Consider the following 20,016-nt stretch of genomic DNA (forward strand, 5'->3'; position numbering starts at 1 on the left):
AGCAGCAGCAGCAGCAGCAGCAGCAGCAGCAGCAGCAGCAGCAGCAGCAGCAACCAGGACTACATTTTTATGAAAATCAAAACCGATAACTGATCTTTTAAGAGGAAACCTTGATTTTGGAAGGGTGGAGTGAGTGTAAAGGGAGAGTTTCTTTGCTATGAGAGAAATATATTGAAGAATATTTAATAGAGTGTGTTCCTTCTCAGGTAAATAATTTCTTATTCCTCTTACTATTGTTTTACTGTATATGTATATGATAAAGTAGTTTACATTTTTTCAAGTGCCTACATTAAAATGTATTTAGAAATCTGAAAAGACAGGTCAGAAATATAGCTGTGAGGCTTATCTAGCTAAAAACTGCATTTCTTATAATTTGGTATTCTAAAAACATTTTGCCTCAAAAAAGAAAAATACTCCACAAAGAAAAAGTGAGAGTATCTCAAATGCTATTCCTTCCAAAATAAGATTTAGTGTTTTGGGAAAGCACATTCTGTGGACAGTTCCTCCTGCTGATGAGGAAGTTGAGTTACTCAGTTGAAAAATAAAGTACTAAAATCATAGCCAAAAGGGAGATACGGAACAGCTTGCCAGTACAGAAATAGAACATGCCATTTGTACCCATGTAGAGACATGCAGAAATCAAAGCTTAATTGGATTCTCCCCCCCAATCCCTTTCCTTAATCCTAACACTTTAAAAATATCTCATTTCCTTTAAAAAGTATTTCTTCTCTACCTATCTATATGTTCACACAGGTAGACTAACACATCCCTTTTGGTTTGCAGGTAAGTGCAGAAGACAAAAATGGGAGACCTGTAAACTGATTTAAAAAAAAACAACAACATTGTATTCAGTGCTTAAGGAATATAGATCCATGGTAGTTCTTTTCCCTTGGAAAAGGAAATATATTGATATTTGCCTTTTGAAAGATTGGGGTATGGTTTGTCCACTACATCTAATTTTATTTCCTGGGTAATCTGAGAGGCTTTCAAACTTGCTGAGGTGAGAACGAACCTATAAGGTCTTTTGGATGAAGAAAGGGTACAATAAGATATAATTGTCTTGGTAGGATTTTCTTTCATAAATTTATATTGGTGTCTCAGCTGGCCTTTTTCATCTGCTTCCTTTTTTGAAAGAAAAAAACCTGTTTTTTCATTTTCTGTCTGACACTTCTATCCCAGGAATGTTTGAAACATGACTTTCCATAAACGTGCCAATGGGTTTTTTCTTCAGTGGCATAGAGGCAGGGAAGAAGACGGAATGGAGGTAGAAGAATGGAATTAGAATTAAAGCAATTAGTTGGGGGTTAGGTGATTGGTGTGCACACTGATCTTAAGGATTGGAGCGCAAAGTGATGCAGAATTGATCAGTTTATGAATCTGATATTTATAGGTTTAAAATTTGCAAATCATTTTACTATATCACATTCGATCCTTTATGCCCTGTTTGGTATTACAGGTATGATTTCCTCCCCCCCCCCCCCCATTTTATAGATGAGACAATTGAGGTAAGGCAAGGAAAACTTGATAACCCACTTAAAATCTGGCACATTGAGTTTTAATTGGAAGAGAAAGTAGATGAACCAGTTTGTAAAGTGAAAAAATAAAGGGGGTTCTCTCATTAACTCATAGCACATTCTCAGTATGATGAGAATGCTGCCTTTCTTTGCTGTGGCATTTTCTACTCATTATGGCAATGGGTAAATAAGTGCTTACACAGAAATCACTGTTGTCCTTGTGAATTTCTTCTGTAATTGCTGACAAATATAGAAATTCTGGTACTCCTTTCCTTGTACAGCTTTAAGATGATCGTGCAGCACCATCAAAAAAGCACAGATCTAATTCTGGATTGCTGAAGAGACTTCATACAGAATGAAAAACTGATGTCATTCCTCAGTGAGGAGAGGAAAACAGGCTGTTTTATAAATTTGTTGTTAGTCATGAACTTCAGCTCATGCAACTGACCTTCTTAACAGTATACACTTATGATGGTCTACTGAAAATGGACCTTCTTTTCAAAATTTGTTTAGTCCTTCTACCAACAAGGAAGTTATATATTATATTTTCTGTAGTTTTATGATCATAGGTGCTGTATCAATGAATTATAAAAGAACATATGCTTCCAAACCAAAATGTTAGACAAGAGGAACATATTTTCCAGAGGGAAATGATTCATTATTCAAGAGTAGTGAATTCATTTTTTAAAAATTACAGAATCATTTTAGGTGGAGAAGGAAGAAACTTTTTTCCCTTGAAAGGTTAAGGTATAGAAGATAAGGAATTTTTCAAATCACTAAAAATACATAAGCCAAATCACAATTATTACTCTGTTACAACCATCAAATCTGTTTTTTCTAAGATAAGCACTTCTGTCTTACTGTTTTTATTTTGGAATAAATGCTTGGGGAGACAAAATGACATCCATCTGATTGAAGTCTATGTCTATTGTTCCTAAAGTGTGGAGATTTGGTTACAGTATAAAAGTGTTCTTATAATCAAATACTCGTCTACAGAGGGAAACAGCAGGTCCCTGGGGAGACAGGCACAAACTAAAAGTATAATAGTTGTGAGACACGTGTGTAACGAACCCATGATAAAGGAGAACTTCATGAATCTTGGTTGACACTGGGAGTCAGGGGAAGTCTTTTTCTCTTTTCATATTTAAGATCCTGAAGGTAAGCCTGCTAGACTTCAAGAATCGATAGTTGGACTCCTTTCCACCAAAAGACTCATAATTCTTCCTCTATAATGTGGTTATCCTCCTGTGTCTGTACTGATATCTGTCTATGTTGGTCATTGATATGTCTCTACTCTGAATCCATTCTGCATTTCTGGTCCCTTTTCTACAAGCAAAGTCAATAGAAAAGGGTGGGAAAGGAGTAGAGATAGGTACAAACTCTCTCCTCTCTTCAAGAGTAGATTTCTCTCAGGGGGTTGGCTCAATTTGGAATCTTTAATTCCCATACTGGAAGAAAATTCCCTATTTTTCACCACTTGGCTGGATCCCTTGGACTAAGAATGGTTGAAATTTCTCCACCATGTTAAGCCCTCAGATGCATGGTCAACTTGTTTGGTTAGCCAATCAGCTGTTCCCTTATTAACCCAAATAAAGAGGAGTTCAAACTTGATAAAAGGATCACAGGTATAAATAATCTTTAAAGAAAAAATAAAAAATCTTATGAGTTCTTTTAGTTGATTGATTGAGGTGTTGCACCCTCTGGCCACTTTTGTGCTCGGGCATTTGCCTTAGTCTCTTTCCCTCTCCACTCAATTTCTTTCACTTTTAAATGTTCACAGGTTATATAAGACTATACTGGAACTATATAACAGTGGTTTGACAAAATCCCTGCTCAATCTGTTCCTTCTAAAACAATCTTGTTATTGACGTCTTGGATAATTTCTATTTTTCACACATTTTTATTAGTACACAAAATTCTTTTAAAGATAATTTAGGCATTTTTTTCTTTTTTTTTCCCCAAATGCTTCTGGTTTGCATCATTCATTTCTACCAGATTTTGAGTTACAAATTTTCTCCCTGTTTTTCCCCTACCCACCGCCCCAAAATAGCAGTCCCACAGGATATCCCCTCCTCCAATCTGCTCTCTCCCATATCTTCTCCCATACCCGCTTCAACTTTTTCAGTAGGGTATGGTGGATCTCTATGCCCCAGTGCCTGTATATCTTATTTCCCAATTACATGTAAAATAGTATTAATAATAGTATATATATTTAATATTTGATTTTAAAATTTTGAATTCCAGATTCATTCCCTTCCTCCCTTGTCACCCACCCTTACTGGGAAGATAAGCAATTCAGTATAGGTTGTACATGTGTAGCTGCAAAACATTACCATAGTAGATATAGTGTAAGAGAGTGATTATATTTCCCTCCCTCCTATCCCACCTCCCACTTCTTCTATTCTCTACTTTGATCCCGTCCCTTTTCAAAAGTGGTTGCTTCCAACTTCCCTACCCCCCAACCTGCCCTCCCTTCCATCCTCCTCCCTCTCATCCCCTTCCCCCCTACTCTCCTGTAGGGTGAGATACCCTATTTAATGTGTATGTCATTCCCTCCCTGAGCCAAATGCAGTGAGCATAAGGTTGACCCATTCCCTTTTTCCCTCCTGTTCTTCCCCTCCATTGTAACCATTTTTCCCTTGCCTCTTCTATATGAGATAGTTTACCCCATTCTGTCTCTCCCCATCTCCTCTCATTATATTCCTCTCTCACCTCTCAATTTCACCTTTCAAGTATCATCCCTTCCTATTAAATTGGTCCTGTGCCCTCTATGTATACTTATAAACATATATACACACATTCACATATATATTCATATGCCCATATTCCCTCATATATATATGTATATTTCTATTCCCTTCAACTGTTTTCATACTGAGAAAAGTTTTATCAGTTACAATTATAATTTTTCCATGTAGGAATGTAAATAGTTCAACTTTGATAGGTTCCTTGTGATTTCTTTTCCCTGTTTACCTTCTCATGATTCTCTTGCTTCTTTTATCTGAATGTCAAATTTTGTATTTAACTCTGTTTTTTTCATCAAGAATGCTTGAAAGTCCTCTATTCTACTAAATGATTTTCCCCCATATTTTCCCCTGAAACATGATACTCAGTTTTGCTGGGTAAGTGATTCTTGCTTTTAATATCAGCTCCTTTGACCTCCAGGATATCATATTCCAAGCCTTTTGATCCCTAGAAGCTGTCAGATCTTGTGTTATCCTGATTGTGTTTCCACAATATTCAAATTGTTTCTTCCTGGCTGCTTGTAATATTCTCTCCTTGATCTGGGAATTTCAGAACCTGGGTATAATATTCCTAGGAGTTTTCTTTTGGGGATCTTTTTCAGGAGGTGTTCGGTGGACTCTTTCAACCTCTATTTTGCCCTCTGGTTCTAAAACATCAGGGCAGTTTTCCTTGAGAATTTCTTGTAGGATGATATCTAGGTTCTTTCTTTGATCATGGCTTTCAGGTAGTCCAATAATTTTTAAGTTATCTCTCCTGTATCTATTTTCCAGGTCAGTGGTTTTTCCAATGAGATATTTCACATTGCCTTTTATTCTTTCATTTGTTTGATCTGTTTAACAGCATCTTGATTTCTCATAAAGTCACTAGCTCCCATTTGCTCCAATCTAATTTGAAGGAATGATTCTCCTCAGTGAGCTTTTGAGATTCTTTTTCCATCTGGAAAATTGCCTTTTTGAGCCTCTTTTGCCATTTGAGATAGTCTATTTTTTAAGGTGTTATTTTTCTCAGTCAGGCTGTTGAGTCTCATTTCATAATTTTCTTGCATCGTTCTTATTTCTCTCCCCAATTTTTCCTGCACTTCTCTTGTTTGCTTCTTAAGGTCCTCTATGGCCTGTAACCAGCTTGTATTTTTCTTGGAAGCTTTTGGTGCAGGCTTTCTGACTTCACTGTCTTCCTCCTGTTCCATGCTTTGATCCTTTTTGTCCCCAAAATAGGAGTGTAAAGTTGGGTTGCTCTGTTTATTTTGCTTCCTTTGCCTGCTCATTTTGCCACTCAATCACTTGACCTCTGGGTTTTTTGCCACAGTAGGACTGTGCCACCAGACAGGGGAGCTTTTCCCAAATCACTGGGGCTTTCTCAGCTGCTGGAACTATTAGTTGGGTGCCCTCTCTGAAGCCTCCACATGCTCTGGCAAGCTGGTCGCACACCCCAGGACCTCCACCCTAAACTGCAATCCAGATCCAAGAAGGTTAAAGCAAGAGCGATTGCCCCTCAGACTGATTACTTGGTCCCCCTACACTCTCCAGGCCAGGAGCTGAAGCTGCCACGTGGGGGCAGCTGCATGGTGGTGGTGCCTCAGTGGCTTCTTGCCCTGGGAGCAAGGGCCAACCACACTTCCAACTACAGGATCCCAAAGTCCACACTGTACTGACCTCTCACTTTGTCCTTAGCATTTATGTGTTGATAATTCTGGAAACCACCACAGCTGCTGGTGATCTGAAGTGGTCAGGCCCACCCTGGGGCTAAAACCTCTGGCTCACGCAGGGCTGGGTTCAGCTCCCAGAGCACTGTGCTGGCTGATTCCTGCCAGCCTGCCGCGCTGTCCTTAGCAGGAGGTTAGCTTCTCTGTGTCATTTTGTGGGTTCTGTAGCTCCAAAGTTTGTTCAGTGTCCCCTTTTACATAAATGGGGGAGGTGGAAGCCAGAGCTCCAAGGAAGTCCTGTTTCTACTCTGCCATCTTGACTCCACCCCTTAGGCATTATTTTCAATGTACTTGAGACTATATGCTGTCTGAGACTGTGAAACTGATTGTAAACACTTTCAAACTACATGATACTTTTTTGTTCGGTATTATTTTTATTAGGTTCTTTTAACTGTTTATATGCTAAGAAATTTTATGCTGAGACACTCTCCCTCCATTTAGGAAGAAAAATTTCAGGCCAAAAAGTCTCGTAACTCCTAGAAATATCATAATGATGACATCAGACGTTGAGGAATGTTTCAGCTGGGACTAGGCCTTTAGAATATGAGTTTTCCAAGCTCTTCAAATTCCCTCTTCCAGATGGCAATCTGTAGGAAAGTGAATCTGTATTGTAGGGGAAAAGGAGAGATTATTTACTGATATTTCTATTCTGTTTAATTAAAAATTGCTTGAATTTGAGATCTGTGATTTGGTCTACATATCTAAAAAAAGGATTAGAAAGGCATTTTGGGATCAGAGTTTTTGAAAAGGGATCAGAAAATGTGGTATTATAAGATTCAAAGCATGCCATGAACAATCATGTGGTTTTTAGAAGTCATGTAGAAGGTTACATTAAATCATATCCAACATTCTAAAACTGCTGTTTTCCTCTTTGGTTTGTTTTGTTCTCAATGACCCCAATTTTTAAAAAAGGAGGAGTCAAATGATGTGGCAGCTAAGGGTTTTCATTATAACATTTCTATGCATGACATTATTATAGCAGTTAGATATATAACACTATATATGTGTGTATATATATATACATACGTACATATACACACATACTTATATGTATGTATATAAACATATGTACTATGCAGTTATTTTTCAGTTATGTCTATCTCTTTGTGACCCCATTTGGGGTTTCCTTAGCAAAGATATTGGAATAATTTTCTATTTTCTTCTCTTGCTCATTTTACAGATGAGGAAACTGAGGCAAACAGGGTTAAGTGATTTACCCAGGGTCACACAGCTAGTAAGTGTCAGAGGTCAGATTTCAACATAGGAAAATGAGTCTTCCTGACTTCAGACCCAGAACTCTACCGACTGCACCATCTAGCTGCCTAACATATATATATATATATATATACATATATACATATATATATATAACATTTCATTATAATATACATTACATTGGGAGCAGGAGTTATATTCTTCATATTTTTCTACCTATATACTGAAATGTCATTATGGATACTAAGTAAATAATACATATGTAAGTGGGACATATACATATACTTCTGTAGAGCATAAGAAGTGATTTGTAAGCTTCATCTTTTTGATAAAAAATAGAGTTCCCATATAGGGCAAAGTCTTCAAAATCCTTATAAAGTTTTTACTTTTATTTTTAGTGCATTAAGAAATCATTTAATCCCAAATCCTCATTCTATAGATGAGAAAATTCATGGTATAATGAAAAGGGATTTGGGATTTGTGTCAGGAGATCTGGGTTAAAGTCCTGATTCTGCAGTTTCCAAGCTGTGTGATTCAAGTTGGCTGTGTTTCAGCTTTTTTATCTATAAAAGTAATATTCAGCTACTGTAACTCAATGTTGGAATTTGTGTTTATGTCAGGATTGTCATGGAGGTACATATTCTTTCCCAGGATCTCACTGGTTGCTAACCATGACCTGTATAAATGCTGCTGGTTTGTTCTTAGAGAGATTTGAGAGAAAGATGCCAGAAGACAGAGTATGAGGGGTGAGAGTGTGTCCTCTATCTCAAGAACTCATGGGGAGATACCAGCACCAACACAGCCTGGTTCATTCAGAAAGCTTATGACAGAAAGCTGGTGACAGTGATCTGTGTTGAGGAAGATGAGCCACTTCAGTGATTAGTGTATTTGCATAAGTGAAACTGTTTTTCGGAGACATTTTCCCTCCTTCAACTGACTATGGAGAAAACCTCTCAGTCATGCCTAACTTTTGGTGTCTAAACAGGAAAAGCTGTGTTTCCTGCAGCCGTTGGCTGCACCCAGTGTATGCTTACAGTGGTTCCTCTTTCTCCCATAATTTCTATCCATTCTTTTTCCACTGTCTATTCTGGAATATTTGCAATATATGCAAAATGCATAATATTTGCAGTCATTAACCTCTTGGTTCTGTATTATTACTTGGGTGATATGTGGGGAAGGGAACATTTATATAGTATTTATTATCTGCCAGGGATTATGCTTAGCGTCTTTAATTTATATTATCTCATTTGAACATTACAACAGCCAGGTGATATAGATACTCTTATTATCTCCATTTTACAGTTGAGGAAAATTAGGCAAACAGGTGAAATGACTTGACTATAGTCACAGAGCTAGCAAGTAGAAGAGACCAGATTTGAACTCACTTCTTCCTGACTCCAAAACCAGCACTGTGGCCACTGTACCACTCAGTTATTTAGCAATTTATAAAAGTTGGGAAATGATTTACTCTGGAACAGTGGGAAGTGTTTCAGAAAAATAGATTCTGTTTCAGCCACTCATTTAAAATCTGTATGAATTCATAAGTTTCAAGTATGTTTCTTGTATACTGTTGGAGTCTACTTTTGAATCCATTCTCCTATCTTCTTCCAGTTTATCAATAAATAAATCCCATTCATAGTTACAATTATGATTATTAAGTGTTTTTCCCTCCATAATATCTTCCAACCTTCCCCCCTTACTTCCTTCTTTACAAAGAAAAAGGGAGTGAAATGGAATCTTATCAACTTCCCTTTTATTTGTCATGACCATCACCCAACTCTAGAGGCTGCTGTAGCAAACAAACCCAGTCACCTGACCTCCTTATTTTAGACATCAGGGCTTCTGGTTGTCAGTCACCCCTTAGCTATGCCATCAATGTGAGTCATCCTCATGTTCAAGTATCTATATCTATGACTGTTTTTATATGTATGTATCTACTGATCAAATTACTGAGCTTTGTCTCCCAATAACTAGTAAATTCTCTTTGAGCTTTGTCTTGAATCATTGTTACAAAAGTTTTGTCTTTAGAAGAGTGTGAGGAAGGTAGGCAGTTTGGACACCTAATTCCTGCTTCCTTTACATTTTTCCTTCCAGAACACATTCTATTTTTACTCTTTCTTCCATCAATCCAGGTGCTATAAATTTGGGAGAGTAAACTGGACAAATTGTGTTATGCCACAATGCCATTTTTCTGGCAAGAACAGTTTGCTAACACATTTAAATGATTGTTAAAAATGTGTATTTTTCTTTGTTTTTTGAAGGGGGAAGGTAGGGCAATTAGGGTTAAGTGATTTGCCCAAGTTCATGCAGATAGTGTCAAGTGTCTTGAGGCCAGATTTGAATTCAAGTTCTCCTGACTCCAGGGTCAATGCTTTATTCACTGCACTACCTAGCTGCCCCCCAAATATATATTTTTCTACAGTGGTTTTACTTTCTTTGAATCCACTCAATACTAATAGATGTCTTAGTAAAAGAATTTGACCTGACCTTGTTTTCATCAAATGCAATTAGATTTTGAAAACCTACTCTCATACTTACAGATTCCAATTTCTTTTTGAGAAATATATTTCTTTTCAGCCACCAAAGCAGATTCGTAAAACAATGGCCAGAGAGAAAAGAGTGAGAAGCTTTCTTCCTCTAGAAAATTGAGGGGCAAGGAAGGCCCAGATTTAGACATTTGAAAGTTCAAAGGAATTTTCATTTGGGGTGTATCCCACGGCAGTGGAAAAGCATGCTGCTAATGTTATTTCTGCTATAATCTTCTTTGGCTCCTCTATGGCCACAGTCACGGCATTTTACCAACTGAAATGTCAGGCCTGGAAAAACATTCTTCCTATGGATTCACTAAAAGCATATATTTTCTTAAACAGATTGTCACAGAAAATTAGGCCACATTTGAAATATTCAGATTTTTTGTTTCGTTTTGGTAATGGATTCTGGAGAAGAGTAATGTGCAAGGAAACTCAAAGGACATATTGGTACCAGGTTGTGAAGGGCTGGAAAAACCAAATAGAATAGTGGATATTTTTTTTTCTAGAGACTATTGAGAATCATTGTAGTTTTTTTGAATAGGCAAATGACATAGTCAGATGCACACTTAAGGAAAATCATTGACAGCTGTGTAGGGATGAATTGGAGTGGGAGAAAAAACTTGAGGCTGGGAAATCAATTAGTAGGCCACGGAAGTAATCCAGTTGTGACAGCTGTGTGACTAAAAAGGAGTCAGATATAGACCATTTTGAAGGAGATGTAGAAATGGCAGGTTTTAACAACTGCATGGGGGTGAGGGTCAAGGATAATTCCTAGGTTATCAACCGGAAGAATAGTGGTATTTTTGAGATAAATAGGGAATTTTGAAAAGGGGGTAGGATTTTGGAGAAAAGATGCTTTGAACATTTTTATTTTGAGATGTTTCTTGGACATCCAGATCAAAATACCCAGTAGGCAGTTAGTGATGTGAGACTCGAACTCAGACTGGGTTTGGATAGAAAGAACTGTAAATCATCTTCAAATGAGATGGGGAAGCTGAGGAAGTGGGAGGGGGAATAAGTACTGTACAAATATGTTTTTCTAGGAGCTCACTCACTGAGAAAGGCAGGAAAGATAGAGTATAATAGCTTAAGTGGATTATAGGGCCTGACGAAAGTTTTCTAACCTGCCATTTTTGAAGGAAGGGAAAGAACCAATTGACAAGGAGAGATTAAAAAATAGAGAGAGGGACAATAATTAAAAGGCAATCTGCTGGAAAGTATGGAATGAAGGTTGCATCTAAAGGGTTTGGCATGGGGATAATTACTTCAATAGAGACTAGAGCAAAGAAAGAGAGAAAATTGAGTTCTGTCCAATGGAAAAAAGGAAAGAATTGGTAAAAACACATCAGAAAGATACAATGGGCTTTGTACCTTTCAAAGTCATGATGTTTTTATTCTGATTCTTTGTGGAAAGAAAAAAGGAGCAAAAATCTTAGTTTACATAGTGAGGATTCTTACTGTGTTTGGGTTGGACTGAAGTCCCTTCTGTTTCTCATATTCTATTATTCTATGAATCCGAGGGAAAGGTATAGTAGCACTGGAAATGAACTAACCCTCTGCATTGGAAGCTAAGGAAACCTTTGCTAAATTCATTTTAAGATTGAAAGTTATTTAGAAAGGTTATAATCATAAAGAATGCTTGTGTGTAAGATTGGGGTTAAAATAAATGTCAGTCACTTTGCATACCTTTTAAAATGATTTATCTGTGTACCTTTTATTTCCTCTCAATAGAATATAAGTTTCTTGAGGGCAGCAACTATTTTCTTTTTGTGATAATTTCCTCAGCACCTTTCACAAAATGTCCTGTGATTAGAAAAGAAAATGGTGTAACTATATCCTAAGAATATATTTCTTTTTTAGTAAATGACCCCTGGAGTTAGGAGGACCTGAGTTCAAATTTAGCCTCAAACACTTAACATTTATTAGCTGTGTGACTTTGGGTAAGTCACTTAACCCCAATTGTCCTGCCTTCCCCCCTCCAAAAAAACAAAAGACTCTGGAGTATCATCTTTAAACATAAGATTTAGAGACTTAAGGGAAGTTAGAGATGATCTAGTTGAACCCCCTAAAAGAGAAACTGAGGCCTAGGGAGAATGAGTATTTTGATCTAAGATATGGTTTTCTAACCTTGGTCTTCTAACCTATGGTCCTTGAACTTTAAAAAAATTGATCATTATATTTCAATATAACTGTTTTCATTTGCAATCCTATGAATTTTATTTCATATATTTAAAAACATTCTGAGAAGGGGGCCATGAACTTCACTAGATTACCAGAGGTTCATGATACTAAAAAGTTAAAACCCCTGCTCTAGATTAAATGAGATCAGAACCCCCATGTCCTGACTTACAATTTCAACTATTTCTTAATGCCTCCATTTCTAAAAATAATTACAATATATTCAGTGCAAATGGAACTTCCTGAATAAACATAAAAATAGTACAAAGAGTAAAAGACTAACACAAATACAATGAGTCTCATTAATTTGATTAATTTTTTTGGCTTAGAGAAACATTTGATTTGTCTATAATACCTTGTTTGCGGCATTACCTTGAAGGGAATTTAGAAAAGTTTTCCTAATTTCCTTTTCACCAATTACTTACAGTTTTATTTGCTCCATAACTATTTATTAAACCCTAAGTACTTTGATTCACATTTGGTTGAAATTGTCTGTGTTCAGTTACCCAGTTCCAGTCCAGGTGAAATCTGGAGAGAATGTGGAAAACCAAACACCCTGTGATGAGACTGGTCATGTCCTCTGACTTTCCATCTGCTTACTTGATGCTTATTCTTTCCAAAACCATCTAGTCTAACATGTAGGCTCTTCCAATCTTGCCCTTCCTATTATCAGATCTAAATGCTGAATACAATTCCATTTTTATTTTAAATTGAAGCTGTGATTTCATTGGAGAAAACTTCCTCTACCAGTATAGTTCATAAAATTCCCTACAGCTTAGAGTCTTCTAGAGTTATACAACTTCTGGACTTGTAGACCACCTCCATAATCCAAGAGATACTTCCAAGATATACTCTTTCTATAGTGTACAAAGGCTTTGCTTACTATATAGTGTTTAATTTATATTTTAAAGCTTAATTTTGAATCTCCACAGATGCCTTTGGGGAAGGCACAATAAAATTCCCAAATTATATAGCTTTAACATTTTAATTCAAAAAGAAACATTATCTTCTATGATGCATCATTTGTACTGGTAGACTTTGTCATTTTCATGTGCCATGAAGTTTTATATGATGCTATTGAATTGGGCATCTGTATAGTGTGAATTTTCTATCTATATTTTGTGTATGTTACTAGCCTATTATACATATTTTTTTTCCTCAGGAGAATCTGATTAACCATGTCAAATTTATCTTTTATTCCTTAGGTATTTTCCAAGTTGAGCACTAAAGGTGTCAAACAACATGCCTGAACAAAGCAATGATTACAGAGTAGTGGTGTTTGGAGCAGGAGGTGTTGGCAAGAGTTCCTTAGTCTTGAGGTTTGTGAAAGGCACTTTCCGAGAGAGCTATATCCCCACTGTTGAAGATACCTATCGCCAGGTGATCAGCTGTGATAAAAGTATCTGCACTTTGCAGATCACTGACACAACAGGTAGCCATCAGTTCCCAGCAATGCAGCGCCTCTCTATTTCAAAAGGCCATGCCTTTATCTTGGTTTATTCGATCACAAGCCAACAATCCTTGGAAGAACTCAAACCCATCTATGAACAAATTTGTCAGATCAAAGGCGATGTGGAAAGCATTCCAATCATGCTAGTGGGGAACAAGAATGATGAGAGTCCAAATCGAGAAGTAGAGAGCAGTGCAGGTGAAGCTTTGGCAAAGAAATGGAAGTGTGCCTTTATGGAGACCTCAGCCAAGATGAATCATAATGTCAAAGAACTCTTCCAAGAGCTACTAAACCTGGAGAAACGCAGGACTGTGAGTCTTCAGATTGATGGAAAAAAGAGTAAGCAGCAGAAAAGGAAGGAGAAGCTGAAGGGTAAATGTGTGGTCATGTGAAAACCCAGCCTGGGTGAAGCAAGTCCCTGTTTCTTGTTTCTACATGCCTCTCCCCCGTCCTCACTCATGTCTGTGTTAAACTTAGAGATAATACCCAGTGATTAAAGATAGGATGCCCATTGACTAAAAATATTTGCTTTAACAAAAGTATATTCTTTTTCATAAAGAGGGTAATTGACTTCCTAAATAACAACTAATCACTCTGCAAGATCACAAATTCTGTCAGGAAATAAAGGAAAACCCAAAAGGTTGAATACTCTAGCTAATTAATTATATGCTCCAGGAACTGTCAAATATATAGGACTATTATTTTAAATTAGAATAATGGTTCTCAAATTCTGAAGATTAAAAATGGAAATGTTGATTATAGAAATTAATATAAATGACTAAAATATATGTCAAAACAAGGTAACATCTATTTATTTTGAGGTTGTCACCTATAACATGGGCATTTCTTTCAGCTCAGCATATGGAGACTTCATTTTCACGGCAGGATTTGGAGTCAACAAAGAAGCATGATATTCTATCATTTAACGAATAAGAATGATATATATCACCCATCCCCCTCTGAAAGGTGCTTGATTTTTATTTTCACATTAATGCATCTCTAGCTTGAGGCTGACTAAATGCATTGTTGTGAGTTTTAATAGCCAGTGTTGATGTTTTTCTTTAATTGGATATTCCTATTTGTCAGGTCTTTTTAGATTTAATGTTTAGTGATAAGTACTTTTACAAGGTCTCCTGATTTTATTATCAGATTGTTCTAACATATGTGTGAATTGTAATCTCATTTCCTTTTGCATTGAATTCAGTTCAAAGGTTGAAAAAATACTAAAAATTCCTTAGTCTGACCTACAGGGCAACAATTTTTCTTTAGGCAAAAAATCCTAAAGGAACTTAAAAAAATGCTTCACACCAAAATCTCTACCTAGACATCAGTAGATGACAAAAGCATAAAAATCATCCACAATAAAGAAGCACAATTATTTTTCAAAATGCTTTGAAATTTTAAAAAATGTTCACTGTTTTTGGCAAACGGTAATTCAAAAGTACATTACTGGAAAATGGAGTCATTTGATAGTAAATTAGCCAGTATATTCCATTATAAATGCCTTCTAAAATTTGTCAAATGTAGTATTCACTTTAGAAACAATTATCAAATTCTTCAGATGATTTCCTGAGCATCTTCCACTCTCCAAACTCAATTATGGATATTGCTATTTCTTTAAAAGTGCTAATGGGGTAGTAAGGATTGCAATGAATATTTTCTTTTCTAGGCTGAAGACACTCAGTCCTGATTTTGTCATCCTTTCTGCATTTATTTGGGCATTCTCCCTGAAAATTCCCACTCAGCAGAACCTGTTAAGACTTCTTTTAATTTCAATACAGTTAAATAGATGCTAGACAAAAATTTCAAATCTCCCTCTCAAAAATATTTCCTGTTTGTATAGTTGGAAAGTAAGAAAATGAAGTGCAGGAATCTCTCCAAAGAAGACGCGAGAATCTTATTGATTAGCTCCTGGCAAAATCCCAAAGGAGGCAAGATTTGGCTTCTATCTTTTTTTGTTCCTGCCATCTCCATTCTTCCTTAGAATTATACTTTCCAGATATCTGATACTCCCAGGTCCCCTCCCTAGCTTCCAAGGGAATCACCTCTACATCAATATACTTTTTAATCTTGCCCTCCCGAAATAATACTCAAATATTTTTCATATGCCTTTACTAATGATCAGTAAATCTGGATTACTTTAATTCAACAACAATACATTTACTAAACATCTAATAAGAGTGATTATTTTTTTTAAGAGGAAAGTAGTCCATAGTTTTATAATGACTGCCAAAAGACTATACCCTGGTTCTCTCACTTAAACCAGCACAATGCCTAGGGTGAGAATTTCTGGAAAGGAAGGAATGGATGATGCATTTATTGAGGACTAATGAGGAAGATCTTTTTTCTCAATAGGCAGGTATAGCATTTGTCAAATCACACTGTCTAGGTAGCTGCCCCTCCTTTAAGTAAGTATGGCTCTGTGGACCTTTCGGTAATTATGAACACAGTTTTAAGTGGTTGAATATATATAGTCTGTATACAATGATCTCTCTGGTTTGGGGATTACCAGTGCCCTTAATTGTTTCCCTTCAATTGCTCATTTTTGGGGACATTTAAAACTTCTCATATGTTATATAGGAAGGTTTTACAAAAGGGTAGATAGAAATAGATAAAAGATATAGAAATATGTATGTTTTGAATTTCTCTATAAATCTACTGAGTGGATATTGAGTAAATATTCTAAACTGAAATATTTCAAAACATTTTTCAAAACCTTTTAGACTTTCCCACATATACAGCTTTTAAGCAAGGAATTTCCATTAGTTTTTTTTAAGTCAAAAGCATATATTTGGCTAGCAAAATCAACTTTTTTCTATCCATTCATTGATATTCCACTTACAGATCAGTATTAAATTTTATGTTTTATCAGCCAAAAGAGCATCTAAATATTAACTTACTAATGAAATTGAGGAAACATTTTGTACCATTTTATATCATTAGGTTTATAAGAAGACTTTTAAAAAATATTTATTTTAAAATATTATTTTAAAAAATAATAATTCATTTAAAAAGTAGTAGCGGAGATTTAAGTAACATAAATGCATGATCTGTGTTGAGCTGTGAGGTTTTTGATATTATCTAGGTCAGAGGTTCTCGACCCAGGATCCATGAACTTGTGGGTACTTCACAGTCTGATAACCATATTTCAATATAATTGACTTCCATGGTGATCTTCATTTTTTAGGCATTTAAAAACATTCTGAGAAATGCATAAATTTCACCAGACACTGGAAGTATTCCATGAACAAAAACATGTTAAGAATCCCTGATAGCCAGATATGGTGGCACACATCTGTAATCCCTGCCACCAGAGAGGCTGGAATTGACAGATCTTTTGAGCTATGAACTTCTGCTCTACAGCGGGATAAGCTGATCTACTGCCCACACTAAATGAGCCCCCAGGTCGGGAGGGGGACCAGATTATGTAAGGAATGAGCCAGCCTACTTCTGAAATGGAGCAAATAAAAACTCCCGTACTGAGCAGAGTGGGATTGGTTTTATGGGTATCCTCCGCACTTCCAGCCTGTGCATGATAGGGAGACTGAGTCTTCGAACAAATAAAGAACTCCTGATCTAGATAGTCTATAAAAAGGATGAGTCGCTTGGAGATGTATTGAAGCTAACAATAATTGCAAGAAGTAGTTTGTAAAGGCTGCGGGTTGTAGCTACATATAAGCCTAAAATACTTGAAATGGTGGCATTCAGATGGAGTGGATGGATTTAGTAGTCAATGAAATGACAGAACAACTTTACTATCCATAGATCATAAGATTGTGAAAAAACAGACGCTGACAAGTGAAATTCAATGACTCAGTCATATTAAACATTCCAAGTTTAATAGACTAATTCATCTGCCACCACTTCTCTAGGCTCTGAGTATGCTTTACTGGTAATGATTAACAGGTATGATAAAACTTTTTTTTCCTTCAGATATTTTATACACACATATGCGCATATACATGCATAATATTTTTGTTTTGTTTTTGGTAAAGTGAAGCCATGATTTTATAATCTGATGCTTAAGCTGGTCTACCACACCATACGATATTCTCAGTTTCCAAAGAGGAAAAACCACAAAATTAGATGTTTTTAGTGGGCAGGGAAACTACCCACAAACAAACAAAAACATTTTCTAACCAAAACATTTGATAGCTATTCTGTATAGACACAACTACCATAAGGTACAGTTTTGCATAGTGCTGGGTCACTGAAAACAGTCTAGCATGAATTACAAGAAACAAGTGTTGAGAATAAAATGAAATGGTCTTCAAGAATCATTTATTTTACTCAGCCACTGGTTCCTCTGTCAGAATATAAGTAATTTTTTATGTTCAAAGTTTGCATGAATTAAAGCATGAATAGTACAAAAGCAATATACTCATTCATTCTTAATATGTATTGTATACCCTTGCACTCATTGAAGGTTAATAATGTATATCTTATCTGTGAGCTGATAAAATATTTGTTTTGTAATTTCTGAAATATCTATTTTGTGGGACAAACAAGACATGGGGGGAAAGTACATTGCTTTGTTACATTTGATTTATTTTGAAATGGACACATTCTCTAAAAATGCATATAGGGACCAGAACACACATAAAACCTCAAAGATCTGCAATGGAATGCAATACTTCATTGAGACATTGTATGAATTGGTATTCAAAGAACATGACTTAAGTATCTAGGAATCCAATCTTATATATTTATCTTTCAGATATATTTATTGTTGTAATTTTATCATCTATTATATTTAACTCAGAGTATAGCTGTAAATTATCTGTGCCTATAAGTTTCTAGTGATGTTCTGATTATGAGAAGACCAAAAAAAATAAAGTTTTAAATTATGGAAATATGGCATGTTTGTATTGCTTGAAATAAAGTTTTGGTCATAACTGCTTTGTGTACACTTACTCACAGCTTAAAATACCCTCACTTTCTGTTTGCAATGAGATTAATGTTGATCTAGAAATACTCAATTATACAATGGCTAGGCCTTATGCAGGAATTTTTGTAATCATCAAGTCACAGAATTATAGAATCTCAGAGCTGAAAAGGACTAGAGTAAGAAGAGATAGTATTGATGGAGACCTATACCTCATAAATCATCTAAGCCAGACCATATTTACCCAAACCATTCTACAATAATAGCAAATGATCAAGCAACCTCTACCTAATGATTTCCTATAATTGGAAATTAAGTACATTTTAATTTGTATTTAATTTCGGAGGGGAGGCAATTAGGGTTAAGCTACTTGCCTAGGGTCACACAGTTAGTATCTGAAACTGTATTTGAAATCAGGTCCTTCTGACTCCAGGGCTGGTGCTCTACCCACTGCACTACCTTGCCACCCCCTCATTTTTAGACAGAAATTTTTTGCTTATATCATGTCAAAAATCAGTCGTTCTACAAATTCTACTTGTTATCGCTAGTTCTTCCCTTTAAAACCAAACACATATAAGCAAATTATTTTTTAACTTTTTTTAAGGCAGGAATTTGACAGGGCTTTTTGCTTCTCCTCCCCCCCAAGATAACTATAATAAAATTCATTTAAGACCACAGCCAATTCCTTTTATTTTTACTATATGTTCCATTAATGTATCTTGAGCCACATTTTGTTTAACACCGATTTTAAGTAAAATGCTGCTCTTAAAAAAGTAGCAAAAAATTGCTATGGTTTTTCCTTTTCTTTTTAGAAGTATTAAAATCTTAAGCAAATAGTCTTTTGTATTTGGCTCATATATACAAATCAAACTCATTTTTGGAAATGATACCTACCAGCACGACTCCTTTTCATAGGATAATAAATAAATATGTCCAAATATGTAGATAGATAATTTATGTACATCCTTATTATATCAATTCATATGCATTAAGTATAGCAATCAATAGCAAGATAATAAACATTTAGCTAAATGTCAGATATGATTATAATACATTTGAAATGTTTCCAGAAAGACTACAGTTAGTATTTCTTTCTTGATCTGCCTAAAGGGGACAGAATGATTATAATGTATGACAAAATGTTCAAGTTGCTACAGTAGTTTCTATGGTGACAGCTGTGTGGGCAGAAAGAATGATGACTCACTGTGTTTTCTATACCTGACTTTATCATCTGAAAAAAGGAAATAATGGGCATCTAGTTTAGGATTGCCTTTCAGGTCATTTTTATTATCAATTGAATTGCTACCAAGGCTGAGAAAATGAACTATGGTGGGTCATGTTATATTTCTAGTACTAATTTCTTATATTCAGGACCACTTATTTTCCCCTGCTCATTATCAATTCAGTAGATAAAAAAAATTTCTTTACAAGATGATTGAATTGTCTGTTTTTAGCTAAAATGCAATATGTGGGGGGAAAGTACAATAGATGAAACAAAAATAAAACCTTTACCTCTCAGCTTCCCTCTGCCTATTTTATGTCAGGTATTTGAGCTATAACAATAAAATAATGGAAGAAAAACATTTTTGGGCAATTAGGTGGTGCAATGGATAGAGTACCAGCTCTAGAGTCAGAAGGACCTGAGTTCAAATCTGACCTCAATTCACTTAACACCAATTGCCTCTGAAAATTAAAAAAAAATTGGGGCAGCTAGGTGCCACAGTGAATAGAACACTGGCCCTGGACTCAGGAAGAGCTGAGTTCAAATCCATCCTCAGACACTTGACACCTACTAG

General features: G+C 35.8%; 1 protein-coding gene across 1 annotated transcript in view; it reads left to right on the forward strand.

Annotated features, from left to right (window-relative positions):
* The window catches only part of DIRAS2 (DIRAS family GTPase 2), an 18,592-nt gene extending 404 nt beyond the window's left edge, over positions 1–18,188 (forward strand). The window contains exons 1-2 of the mRNA XM_069087262.1: positions 1–206; positions 13,091–18,188. The exon at positions 1–206 is cut by the window's left edge and continues 404 nt beyond it. Coding sequence (XP_068943363.1) covers positions 13,128–13,727 — 600 coding nt within the window. The 5' untranslated portion in view covers positions 1–206; positions 13,091–13,127 and the 3' untranslated portion in view covers positions 13,728–18,188. The remainder of the gene's footprint in view (positions 207–13,090) is intronic.
* Positions 18,189–20,016: the final 1,828 nt, after the last annotated feature.

This window comes from Petaurus breviceps, unplaced genomic scaffold (assembly GCF_028583685.1).
Source record: "Petaurus breviceps papuanus isolate PSGF00001 unplaced genomic scaffold, PetGlider_PUasm1.0 118, whole genome shotgun sequence".
In the NCBI taxonomy this organism is placed as follows: Eukaryota; Metazoa; Chordata; class Mammalia; order Diprotodontia; family Petauridae; genus Petaurus; species Petaurus breviceps.